This window comes from Maylandia zebra, linkage group LG15 (genome assembly GCF_041146795.1).
Source record: "Maylandia zebra isolate NMK-2024a linkage group LG15, Mzebra_GT3a, whole genome shotgun sequence".
Classification (NCBI taxonomy): Eukaryota; Metazoa; Chordata; class Actinopteri; order Cichliformes; family Cichlidae; genus Maylandia; species Maylandia zebra.
The window spans coordinates 38777918-38791681 of NC_135181.1; the positions used below are offsets into that span (position 1 = coordinate 38777918).

Below are 13764 nucleotides of genomic sequence, written 5' to 3' on the forward strand. Positions count from 1 at the left end.
AGGTCACTGATCACTCAAACTTTTCTGTGCTTGTAACTGATCCTGTGACAAACATAGTCTGACTTACAGTTTTGCCTTCCCTGCTAAACACTATCATACAAAATAAGGCAGCAGCTAATTTTTTCCTGAAAGCACACTTCCTCACCCCCAGCTCGCGTTTACCATTTGCACAGCAGACAGACTGTAGCAGCAGCTGCTGAGTGCACAAAATGTAAACCAGTTTTAATGTATGGGATTAGCAAGTCCCTAGACCCAAGCCCCGAGTGAAATACAGGCTCAAATAAACACACGCGCTCCAGCATTTGATATATATGTTATTTTTATTGTAAGGACTGAAAATTATACAATACGAGAATGTAAAACATTCCTCGGGTGGCAAATGAGGAGCTAGAACAGGAAAGGAACGTGTCAAAGAAGCAGTCGAGCGGAGAGGTGGATGGATACATGGATGTGGAGGGGAGACGCTGAACCAACATGCTGGGATCTCTCTTCTGATGCCTGAGGAGGAAGGAAAAAAGCCATTACCAGTACGTCACAATAATGCCCCGCCCCCGTCCTTTGATTAATAAAACAACGTTAGACAATCAAAGACAATTCAGGGCTTTATTAATTGAGCTGAAGTCATTTAATCCATAGAAGCAGTAAGAAATGACACCACTGCCCAGCGCTCTCCCCGTGGAGCTGCAGAGAGCTGCAATCATATCACACGCAGACTGAAAAGATTCTCGTGTTTACAACATGTGAATGTTCACATCACTGAACAGCTCCGTGCTTGTCGTGAGGGATAAATGCACAATAAGCAGCGTATCCTTTACATTTGGGTTCAGAACAACTGTATTCAGTGTGGAGAGTTGATGAGATTGATGATAAATAATATGTGGTGGGCTCAACACACTGTCAGCAACAATAGTATATGATATAAAACATCTGTGAGACAGATGTGTGTAGGACCGGACCCAATCGGAGCGTGCCTATTCAAATGAGGAATTTCAGAATGACGACAAACACGTGGAAGCAAACGTTCCTGAGGGAGAAAGCTACACTTGAGATGGCCTTTAGGTGTACGACATTCGATGACCTCCCTGTACCCTTAAAGACGCGTTTCGACACCTCAGCTTTTATCCAAGATGTGGTTTGACCACCATTAGAACAGTTTCTGGGTTTTCCTGCAAACCTCTGATTCAAACTCAGTCATTTTGTTCTTTAAGCAGGTCTGAAATATGACAGAAACCACTCAGTTTAGAAGAGAGCTTCAAGGCTTACTCCTAGTAGGCTTTCAATTTATTTATATAACGCCAAATCACGACAACAGCTGCCCCAAGATGCTTTATGTTGTAAAATAAAAACCCTACAATCAGATGCCCCCCTATGAGCAAGCACTAGGCGACTGAGGGAAGGAAAAACTCCCTTTTAATAGGAGGAAACTGGACTTTAAGTCACCAAACAGGCACCTGTGTTTGCCTCGCCCTCACACGCTTGTGTCCATGGATGTAGCCCTTCGCTCCATACCAGAACTCCAACGTCAGGACCACATCACTGAGTCAACCAGCAACTTTGCCTTAGCTTTGATAGGTGGGACATGTCATGGGCATTGGGAAGAAAGGAATGCTACACAGATTAGGCCAAGACCAATCTCCACATACTTCTGGAGAAGTATGCTAGTGACGGACCACGCTGGTGAGCCAGTCGAATATCTATAACACAGTTGTGGGAGAAATGGTGACCAAAGCTCACTGCAGGCAGCAGGGGGAAAAAGCCCCAGTGCAGCACCAGCAACATCACAACACCTACTTCCAGTTAAAGTAGACATTGACTTTGCACGTATCAACAAGGACGGCCTGACAAGGACCTCTGCAGCGTTTAATCTTTCACAGCTCTCAGACCTCATACGGGACATGACATAATACGCACAGAGGCCCTAATTTGGTCAGTGACACCTCATCGGTCTCATCGCACTAAATCGCGCACACTCCTGCAGCCAATCCAACACTAACACAACAAGCAGCAAGTGATCATTAGGCGTCCAGGTTCACTGGGTAGTGCAGCGAGGGGGTTTGCCCTCTGAGGAAGGAGGCGGTGATGTTTACATTCCTCGGGCAGCGATGGGTGAAACTCTGTGATACTTTGACAGAAACGCAGACCTACGTTGTGTGTTATTATCACACAACGTTACTTCCTACGAAAACACTCAGACAGCTATGTGGGAGTGTGCCAAAGCCAGAAAGTTGTCTAGAGAGCAGTGACAAAATTAACTGTAGTTTTAACTTTTTTTTTTACTCTGAGCAGCTGCATTTCAGTCCAGCGGTTTGATTTGCTAGCTGTTAAACTAATGCTGTTGTGATCTCTGCGTCTGCTTATGCCAAAAAGAAACACGACTTAAAAACCCACTGGAGGGTTTGGGGCTGGTCTATGTCAGCTGTTAGCTCACTGCATGGACAGGCGTTGCCTCTTAAAATCATTTAAAGCCACCTTTGTCAGTCATTCTTTAACGCTCGAAAAGTTCCAAAGTTCAGAAATGATCAGCATACCGTCACTTCGGGAGCGTTTCTACTCGTCAATGTACTCGAAAGGCTCGGGCGGCTCAGGCTCCTGCTCTTCCTCTTCAATTTTTGGGCCGTGAGCTGAGACGGGCTCCACCAGCTCCTCCTCCTCCTCGCTGGTGTCCTTCATGATGATGATCCCGCCTGTATGGAGCTGGTGACATACGGAGGGAAATTAGCACAAGTCTGGAGTAACAGGTTTAAGGTTTGTATACACTTAGTAAAGATTAAAAAAATGGGTCAAGCTCAGTGAAACTAAAAACTCAAATAGGAGGCTACCATGGCAACGAGCAGAGCCACCGAATACATGCAGAGCTCCAAATCTCAGCTAGCATTTGGGGTAAGGTTGGTGGTTTGATTCCCGGCCGCTCAAAAACTGTGTGCTTGGAGCTTCATGGAATTGGCTTCCATGACCATACATGTGACCCAGTACTTTTGTCCATGTGGTGCATTATATGTACTTAATACACTTTTACATATTTTTTGTCTTTAAACGCAGGAGCCCAGTACATGACAGAGTCCCACAGTTATGTACGCAAGTCCATATTACAGATGTGCATCCAGTTTCAAACAGAGGGTCAGACACAGAAATGTATTTTAAATTCTCTTCAAGACACATTTAATGAAATATTTACATTCAGTGTAACAGTACATCTATAACAGAAGTGTAGGTATATTAGAAGTATTTCTAAATAAGCAATACTTTTGAGGATTTGCATAATTCAAATTAAAGGTTTACATATGCGCCCAAAAAAGTAAAAGATTACACACAAGCCAAACAGAGACCCAAAGACAGGAAGTCTTGTATTAATCTCCATATAATAAGCCTCTTAACACTGAGCAGATTTCAAGATAAGTCCTGTAAACCTCCCTTCACTTCCTAAACCTGCTTTTGGAACCTAAAACAAACCCTTAAAAGGAAAGCAGCATTACCAAAACCTTAGACAAGCAGGGACACATGTACAGTGTAGTACACCGAGCTTCGCTCGCTGGACAGAAAAATCAAACAGTACTTCCTCTTTACAGGACTGGGGTGAGTGCACGCTGTCCTGCCGTTTACTGTGGAAAACTGTCAGCGTTTACAGGAGAACCGCAGCGCTCGGGTTTATGGGCCTGGACGGGGGAGATTCTGCACTTTTTAATCGAACGAGGCCAAAATCAACCCGCGGCCTGGATCTTAATTTGAACGATTTATATTAGAGGAAAATAATCAGAGATACTGTTACACTGTTAAATTCTGCTCTCTGATGCTTAGCACTCATTTAGAAATATCACGTGTAAATGCTGTGACTCAGGGGACATCTGAGACGTCACAGAAGCACCGATGCTGTAAACAATAAAAAATGAGCAGAATGATTACATTCAACAATCTATTTGGGTGCTGTTTTGTGGTGGAGACCTCATGTTGTTATACTGGAAATAAATTTTGGTGTAATCTGTACATGAAAATAATGACTTTGCTGACTTTATCAGTAAAAGAAGCTATGTTCATATTTTCTGAGAGGGGCCTAAAACCAAATGACTCAGATATTAACAGGAGTGACGGACCGAAGGGGCTTTGACCTTAACTCGATTTGTTTTGTTTGTTTTCTGAAGCATGTCATGTAAAATCTGAACAATCAAGTTCATAAAAAACAGAAAATGTGGATCTCGGTCCACATCTGGTGGATTTTGAGTTACCGGTTTGAAGGGCTGGTAGCGGCAGGTCTCTGGCATCGTGAGGACTTTGAGCTGAGCTGGCATCACTCTGGCTGGGTTCTCCAGGAGCTGGAAATTTGGCTCCACCTCCTTTTTCTTCTCTTCATCCTTCTTCTCTTTCTCACCTTCTTGGACCTCCTGCGAAGGAAGAATGAGGATCAGGGCCACTAGAAGTACTTACAGTATATTCATTTACTGCTTTGTCTGAACAGATCTAGTCCCTGACTCGGAATAATTTCTTTCTACTGTGAATTGGACATTATTGAGGTGTCATGGGTAATAAATTCTACCCTCCCCCCTCCATCTTTCCATTTCTGTGAATCAGCCTGCTCTTCCTGCTCTGGCACCGCTGATGGCAAATGAATTGTCGGGCTGCTCAGCAAATGCTGGAAAACTACGAATGAGGCACAACGAGTACTGATGGATTATGAATAAGCAAGTGAACCGTCTGACCCCAGTTTTAGTGGGTACCTTTCCTTCAACCACCATCTTCGAGTTAAGCCAAATAAAATCAAAAGCCTGAGATGTGAGCGCGTAGGACGTTTCCAGGCTCGTCTCTCAGCACCAGAGCTGAGATGTAGCGTGGCAGAGAGGATCAAACACACGGCCTACACTCAGAGAAAATCCCAATGAAAGTCATACTGGCTCTTTACTGACAGGGGTGTCTGAACGCTGGCTGTGGATGAGTGAAAAGCTCAAGAGACTTTAAGAAAAGAAACAACTGGGTGTATGCTGCGCTACTCCATTCATTTTTCATACAGCTGTCATTTGATTTGACTAACAGGAAAGTTTTCATTTGTTTGATAACAACAAAAGCTACAGGAGAAAAAAAAGCACAAATACTCTAAGTGCAAAAAACACACTAGTAGAAAAGATGGACTGCTGCGTGGTGACTGAAGCCAAAGGCGAAAAGCAAAGACAGACACTATATTATACGCTCACTGGCCACTTTAGTAGGTACACCTTACAAGGACCAGGCTGGACTCGTTCCTTCACAGCTGCCTAATTCTTGGTGGCAAAGATTCAACAAGCACCGCATAGATGCTGCAGTCCAGTTGTGTACAGTGGGATCAGCGTTATGTCTAAGAAACCAGTTTGAGATGACTGGATCTTTCTGAGCATTATCCTGCTGGAACCAGATGGACAAACTGTGGTCATAAAACAATAGACACGGTTAGCAACAACATTCAGGTATGGTGTTTAAATGATGCTCAGTTGGTAGTAAGGGGCCTGAAGTGTGACAAGAAAATATCCCCCACACCCTTACACCACCAGCACCAACCTGAACTGTTGGCATAACTGAGTGCTCAAGTAGAACAGTGCTTCACACACCATGCCTCAATCCCCCCGTCATTACAAGCACTTTTTCCTGCACCTAAATGCTTTCTAACAGTCGCACTCTGATGAAAATATTGGAGAGCAACCTGGAGTTCAGTATCTTGGCTAAGCTTTCATGTTGTTTACAACTAATTCTGATCCTACCATTTGAATGAGGCAGCAGAAATTGAGACTCAGTCTAGGCCATATTTTTAAGTTTAAACTTTAAACTTGACCAGCCCCAGTGGCCTCAGTTTGTTGCTCCTGGCTGACAGTAGGACCTGGTGCGGTCTTCTGCTGCTGCAGCCTATCTGCTTCAAGGGTCAACGTGTGGTGTGTTGAGAGATGCTCTTCTGCATGCCTCAGCTGTAATGAGTTTATTGCCTTCCTATCAGCTCCACTTTGGCCTTTCTCCTCCAACATAAACAAGGCATTTTCACTTTTTCCAGAATCATCTATAAAACCTAAAGATGGTTGAGTAGAAAAATCCAAATAGATTCTGTAAATAAGCTTCAGACCAGCCTGCCTGGCACAACAACTACGCCACATTCAAAGTCACTTAAATCATTTTCTTCGTCATTCTGATGGTTGGTTTGAACTTCAGCATTTTAATCTTAACCATGTCTACAAGCCATCTGATTGGCTGATTAGCTTTTTAACAAGCAGCTAAACAGGTGGACAGCGGCTGCAGCACATCTCGCTACAGCTGAAGAGTTTCACGATTATAAAATATAATAAATGCTTTAACTTCAACTGCAGAAATGAAGGACCTGAGTACCAACAACCATCCTTCTGTTTTCATTTAAGAAAAGCAACCTCAGCGTGGTTACGGTTCGATTTTGTTGGATTTTTCTGTTCCTGGAGGTAAAGCTGCTTTCTCCAATAATAATCAAAACAACTACAAAAAATAGTAATATCTTTAAAAATTAATATTAAACAGGGAAAAAAAACACAATACGATTATTAGCAATGAATCAGGAAAGTTGGGTTGTTTTCCCCACTCACCACTTCCATCTTCTCCTCCTCCTTCTCTTTCTTTTCCTTCTCCTTCTTCTTGGCTTTGGCTGTGATGGAGAGAACAGCGGTGGATACCTGGCATGAGAGAGAGAGAGAGAGCGAGAGAGAGAGAGCACAGACATTTCCACGACGTCAGACGTTACCACAGACATTAAGACCTTCTACAAACATGGCTTAAAATGTACAAAACTAGTGAACCACAAAATAAATGTCTTTCATTACATTCTCCAAGGGCAGGATTGGATTGTGAAATGAGCAACTGAGAAAAAAAAAAAAAAGGCCAGAGATTCTACAATAATAAACACGACGGGCAGGAAGATGATGAGTCTTTACAGGGAGGGTTCGAAATTATTTGCAAATCAATACGGAGCGGGATCAGCTTTCCTGAACTAATAATTTCAGAAAAAGGGAAAGCAAAACAAGCTGATGTGCTGCGGCGCCTCAGTGCTCACCTTCTCCTTCTCCTTCTCTTTGGGAACCTCCAGAGCTGGTGGGTAGGCGAAGGTGGAGGGCTTACAGTTGGAGCGGTACTGCACCTTAGGCATCTGAAAAAGAGAGGAGAATAAAAAAACTTTGTAAACATGTTTCATATGTTCACAGTGTAACTGAAAATGAGCTGACTGACGTTCTCGCTACAGTACAGAGCACCTGTTTGAAGCACCCTCTAAGAGACAGCCACTTAGCGTCATCTATTACAGGCTGTATTTTATAATCCTTCCTGAATGATGTTCAAGGACTTGGCACTTCCTATTCCTTCAGTTACTTCAAAACAGACACCTTTAAGCAAGGGAATCCTCTGTTACCTGAAAAAAAATGCTTGCAGAGAGGTTGAAGCTGGAGAAAGCCTGGCTTACATTAGCTCGGTCTGAACCCATTTGAATACTTGACCAGTTACACAAGAGGGGGTTGCTTGTGACAGTGCTTTCCTCCTAATAGCTGCAGACTGAAACTTAAGTGAAAATGAAGAACTGCTCTGTCGGATTTGGCTAGACAAACATTAAAGAGGATCTCCAGCGACAGCAGCACCAGGTCCCTTCTGTTCAGTGTAAGCCTTCACATTATAAAAGCTCACTGAAACTAAATGATTTAAACTGTCTCGATGGTCCAACAGAGCACCCCTGCAGCCTTTAAAAAACACAGGGCAAGTGACAAGGATGTTGTTTTCACCTATGGTAAGGCTCAACGTCTGTGAAGGCTTGTGCTGTGCAGCAGAACTCGACCTGACAAACCTTTCCGGGGTGCGGCGAGTCTGTTAAACCCCGCTGTCCCCGGCCCTGGTTATTCAGGGATTTACACAGAGTATATTCTCTAGTGCTTTGTAACGTTGGGAATTCACAAAACCTCAAAAGGCTGTCAGTGTCCCAGGTGTCCGGTGCTGCTGATTCGGGTAGGACAGAAGAGCTTAAGCTCATCTAATACCAGTTTAACACCACAATATGTCACGCTGATCCTTTGGCACCATAGTGCGAGTGGCAGGCGGCCAGAACAGGCAAAAAGTCAGGAGAGCCTTGTTAAGAGTCGGCTGCTGGTTACAGTTGTTCCCAAGACAAGAGGCTAAATATTTCCTGCACGACATGCAGCAATAACTACAAGCTCAGCAGCCATATCTTAGACCTCATGTTGCTGTTTCCTACATACAAAACAAGGCTCACCTATAAACACATAATAAACACATAGGTGGGACTAATCTACCAGACACCATAGCCCACTTTAAACATGTTGAGGTTGAGGCTTGTAAATAATAAAATGCTTCGGTACCTTGAGGTCTTTGTTGAGGCCGATTATAGCGGTTGGTGTGAAGGCCAAGGACAGGAAGTGGGAAAGAGGGAACCAGAACCAGAACTGAGTGAAGACCAGCAGGCCGACCACTGACGGCATGTGAGTGTGACCCGTCCTGGACTGCAGGAAGATGGACACGTTACGTCCACCTGGACGACAGAAAGCACAAAGGTTAGAGAGCATTTCAGTAAAATGAGACAAGAAAGGCTTAAAGACCATGATGGCAGGTTCTCAAATTTTCTGTCACCTTTGACTCCCTAAGGAAGAACCCCTGATTATGTTAACACTGATTTAGCTGGTCTGGACTCCGATGTTTCTCTATGTTGGAGTTAATACGTTTTTAAGCTGCTGGTTCTTTTTTGATCTTCAGACGGACCCACGTGTTTACAATCATCTCTAATGTTTCTTATGGGCCAAACATAACATGGTCCGCAGCACTGGATATAATTTGCTACCATCATAGCCTAGTGCTAATTCCAAAATTATCAGTCGTACATTTCCAAAAAGACCCCATTTATCGGTGCCCACAACATAAAAGACACACTCATTTATTATTGAACCTACTTCTGCTTTATGTGCTAACCACTGATGAGAGGGAGCTCTTGTCTAAATTACAGGCTCTTGCATAATATCTGAAGGTCTGAAAACAAGGAGAGCACTGAAAAGCAGCAAACCTCAAGCAAGCCGCAATGATACAAATGAAATGCTGAGCGCCGCTGGCCGTCAACACCTAACATAAACAGACTGAAACCCAGGTCACGGGCTAAGTCGAGGGGAAAACGGAAAAGAAAAGGAAACTGTGCTTTGAACAATAACCAGAATGCTGATGGCGAAAACAGCTTTTTTCTTTCATGTGACACAGTTACAGTTGATAGTGAAACACATTATTTGAGACTTGGCAGAGTAATCAGGGAGTAAGAGGTTAACAGGGGTACAGACCAGGATGTTCACCACCCAAAGGAGCTTTGTCCTTCTGGCTTCATTCTGTGTGATCCGTTGATCTCAGGGCAGAATATAAAATATGAGGATGTGCATGGCAAGACAATTACATCCAGGAATGCATTGTCTAAAGCATCCTGCATGACAGGCCTCATTCATTATCATCCGATTTGAGCTGGACATGGCATTAATAAGTGATCTACATCCAAAGAGGTGTCTGCCATCCTGAAAAGATCCCAAATGCCTTTTCCATCTACATCTGAGCAGTTACAGTTTATACACAGCTCAGTTTAATGTTCACCAAATAATAAAAGCAAAGAGTTAAGAGCCTTCCCCTGAGTAATTACTACAATGATTATTATCTCATGCAGCAAGTAGCTTCTCATTTATTAAACAGCCATGTTGGAAGACATCGCCCAAGGAGGTGGGAAAGATGCGATTTGTTCTAGCAGGGTCACGTAAAATGCAAAGACTAAACAGCAGCATTGTGTGGCGAAAAACAAGGTCACCTGACTGTCCGAATATGGTGAATGACCAGATTTTCCTCACGCCAGGTTTCATGGACCGGTTTCCACAGAGCCCACAACTTAACCCCACTGAGAATCTTTTGCATTGTTCTGGAGGACATTTCAGAGGTGCTACTCTCCCATCAATAACACAAGAACTTGGCAACAAAAAATAAAGAAACACTGAAAGGAAATATTATATAATTTTTTAAAAAAATTTTCTTTGTGCAGGCAGTGTATCTCAGCTTGAAGGTTCAAAAATATCAAGATGTTCTGCTGACTTCAACAAAAAGACATCTATTTATATCGTATTTTATTTTTATCTATGAAAATGACTAGAAGGGTGATTAACAGGGGTCAAGGGTGTAACTTGAAAGAGCAAAAGAATAACAGCCCACCCAAGCAATTCTTGGATAAACAGAAGGGAGGGATGGCAGAAGACAGAAAGAGGAGGAAGAGGAAGCGCAACCAGGATGAATTCATCATTTCTATAGAGATAAAGAGAAAACCACTTCTTTTTTTTAATGACAAGGTTACTAGGGAGTAGCCCTTCCAACTAAAAGTAATATCAGCCTAAACAATAGCACTTAAATCATCTGCTGCCCTCTTCTCCTACAGCGACTCTAACCTGAGGTCACTCGGATGATTTAATTACGGGGCCTTATCTTCAAATCTGAGCCGGTGTACGAGACATTCCAGTCCCATGGGCTCAATGTTGGCCAGAATGAGTAACGAGGCTAGCTCAACGCACCACGAGCGTGTGCTTGAGAGTCTCTTAAATACTTAGAAGAGCTTGAGTGCACTTCAGTAACAGGTTCTCCCCCACCCGCTGTTTTCGCCAACTCTCACTTTGGTGGGCCAATTTTCATTCCAAGGAGTAGGTGAGGGAGGTGCGCAGATCCACTGCGATCCCTTAAAAAGGTGTAACGTGACTACATCAACAGCCGGCCTGCATGTTTGGGTGTGAAGAAACAGCTCCATCGAATAAAAACAACAAGACGTGGCATGATTTGGTTTTTCTTCTTGTTTTTTCTTACATAAGAATGCGAAAGCTAATTACACTTGATTCAGACTGCATCAAATACTGGGAGAAAGCCTGAAAATACAGGCGGGAGGAAAAGACGTGGACGCAAAGTGAGAGAAGGAAAGCAGGAGACTGACGGCTTTCAGGGTAATGAGCACCAGTTATCATGAAACTGAGCTCTAATCGCTTCCGCCAGTCAAATTAAATACAATTACCCCTGCACCTCAAACACTCCCAAGGCCCTGGAAGGACGAGAATACTTAAACATTCGTACCGCATGAGCCTGAGCATGTCTGACATTCAAACGGGAGTAGTGTATATTCTGCACTGAAAACAGGGCTAAGCAGCTTGTGCAGGAAAGAGAGCTGAGGGTGGGAAGAATCAGGGGTTTTGGTCTCAAGCAGGGACATCCTGGCCTGAATTTATTGCGCCTGATCTGAAGCATGATGGAAATCCTGTCGGTCATCAACATGGATAATCTACCCAGAACAAAATGACCGTTAATCAGAGAGCAAGAGGGGCCGAGTTAACAGCGAGCCAATGCTGTGCTTAATGAAGAAAAGAAAAAAGTGTCATGTAAAGGTGCTCGGGTTCACTTTGTGAAGAATGCAACACCTGAGAGTGTATTTCAGTGTGTTTCCCTGCTATTAACACACATACTTGTATTTAGATGAAACCCTTACACTGGGGTTTTCTTTTTGCATACATACGAGTTCTCCATGTGATGATATGCAGCTCTGTAGGACCTCACACACACACACACACACACGCACGCACACACACAAGCTGCTTGCTTGTGTCTACAAACAGCCGCACAGACACACAAACACAGAGACTATCAGACAAACAATAATTACCGCAGGGAGACCGACGGGCCATATGGCTGCGAGCAGAGCGGAGCTGAGGTACGGGCTGGCAGGCGCTAATGCACCTTTAGCATGATCTGTTCCAGAAACGCAATGCACGGGTGGTCAGCCAAAGGAGGGGGTTACTGTTTGCTCGAGTGCAAAGGAACTCCAATTAAGGCGCACACAAAACCACAAACCCACCTAACATGTAGAGCCGTTCACTTGTTTTACCGTGTAATTAAGAATTACACATCTTTTTGTACTCCACTAAGTGGTGAAGGCATGTGAGGCAGGCGGGACCGCATACCCATTCATTCTCTCACTCAGTGACTGACATGGATAAACCCACAGCAACTCTGTTTGGAGACCGACCTGCATCGAGGATTCCCTGGGCCAGGATGGCGCCGAACTTGGCCATGACGTCATCGTGCTTGTCGTTGATCACCTTTGCGTAAAGTTGCCTGAACTGGTTCACCTAGAGTCAAGATGAAATTAGGAAAATTAATTTAAAAATACACTGCAATAAAGCAGGAGGTGCTCAACATATAAAGGAAAGAGCAAAGATTTTAAACGCAGTCGTCGCAGGCTTTAACGCATTTATCAGGTTCACTCAGTATCTGCAGAATATTAACAGCACATCAGCTTTGTGACACCTGTGGTGATGATGATGTACCTGTCAGAGTTCCAACATCAAGAACATAAAGTTTTGTTTTTGCAAATAAGCTAAGTCAATGCTCTGCTAGGTTGCTTTCAACATATTTGGCCTAATTTCACCACCCGCAAACTATTGGCCTGTCTACAACTCCACAGCAGAACTGGAAATTACAATGGTAGGAGGTTGTGTTGGGGGGGGTGGGGTCATAGATATTCAGCTGCTAAAAAAGAAATAAACAACTACCTCTTGCAAAATTCTGCATACTGCCTCGAGGCTTATAGACCTTTGCTGTGCAGATGAAGACTCTTTGAAAATGCATCTGGTATTTCTTAACCGTCTATGACAAAGTATGCGGTGATTCAAGGGTGAGTGCGTGCAGTTATGCTGGGACTAGTCACTCTTCAGTCTTCCATGGCACAGACCTTATTCCTTCTGCATTCACAATACTAATACTTTCTGCTTTCAGTCAAGTCTTCCCACGTTTTTTCCTTCTCACGGTTTATTCAACAAAACCTCTGTCTCATTGGTATCGTATTATGAATCAGCCAAGACCGGCGTGCAATAACAGAGCAGTTTTGTTTTTCTACTCGTGTACATTTTACATCCAAAAGGAAGTTCCTCTGTTTTATAGTTATACTGAAGAGTGCAGACAGTCTCACTGAATGCTGGTCCGGCCAATTACGCCTGCTCACTTACCTTGGGACAGGTGACTTCAGTCTGTTGGACCATGATGAGGGCAGAGGCGATGAGGGCGCCTTGTCTCACGTAATTTACAGGGTCGTTGGTCATGGGCTCCAAGAGATTGATGGCCTCCTGTGACAAGAAACACAGAAGAGTAGGAAACATTGGTTTAAATATACAACATTTTCACTTTTTTCAAACTGCAGGCCTGGAAATTATTCCTTCATATTTAACTCAAATTCACGATTTAAATGATAAAATGTTCTTAGAGGAGCTTTAAGCATTTCTCGAAGATTGGTACTGAAGATTAGACTGTTAAGACAGATGTGACGGTTTTGCTTCTATAAAATAATAAGACAATTTTCAAAAATCAATGGACCGAGCCTTCATAATCTTGAAGGTCTTTTATAATTCAGTCTCTTGCACAGAATGATCTGTAGAACCTCACTGTAAGTTTTAGGTCATCAGGCTGAAAATGCCTCATTTATCTGTTAAAGCCCAAACAATCAGCATATTTTTATGCCGTAAACTTGAAGTACATCATTTTTCACAAAGAGGAGTAAATACAGTGATTTTTGTTAACACGCTAGTAGATGACATCAAATATTTACAAGGAAAAAATGAGCCACGTTTCCTAAAACAATTTAGAGAACTTCTGTGACATTATTTATGCAGTATTTCTTTCTTTTCCAGAGAAAAACCCAACAACAATAAAATCACCTCTCTGATTTCTTTTGGAAAAAATGCATGCAACTTTTTA

At 43.3% G+C, this 13764-nt stretch overlaps 1 protein-coding gene across 1 annotated transcript in view; it reads right to left on the reverse strand.

Annotated features, from left to right (window-relative positions):
* Positions 1 to 301: 301 nt before the first annotated feature.
* Positions 302 to 13764, reverse strand: part of psmd1 (proteasome 26S subunit, non-ATPase 1) — a 36658-nt gene continuing 23195 nt past the window's right edge. The window contains exons 18-25 of the mRNA XM_004561961.6: positions 13020 to 13136; positions 12041 to 12143; positions 8331 to 8500; positions 7025 to 7117; positions 6561 to 6647; positions 4221 to 4376; positions 2529 to 2694; positions 302 to 498 (exon numbers count right to left, since the gene is read on the reverse strand). Coding sequence (XP_004562018.1) covers positions 2548 to 2694; positions 4221 to 4376; positions 6561 to 6647; positions 7025 to 7117; positions 8331 to 8500; positions 12041 to 12143; positions 13020 to 13136 — 873 coding nt within the window. The 3' untranslated portion in view covers positions 302 to 498; positions 2529 to 2547. The remainder of the gene's footprint in view (positions 499 to 2528; positions 2695 to 4220; positions 4377 to 6560; positions 6648 to 7024; positions 7118 to 8330; positions 8501 to 12040; positions 12144 to 13019; positions 13137 to 13764) is intronic.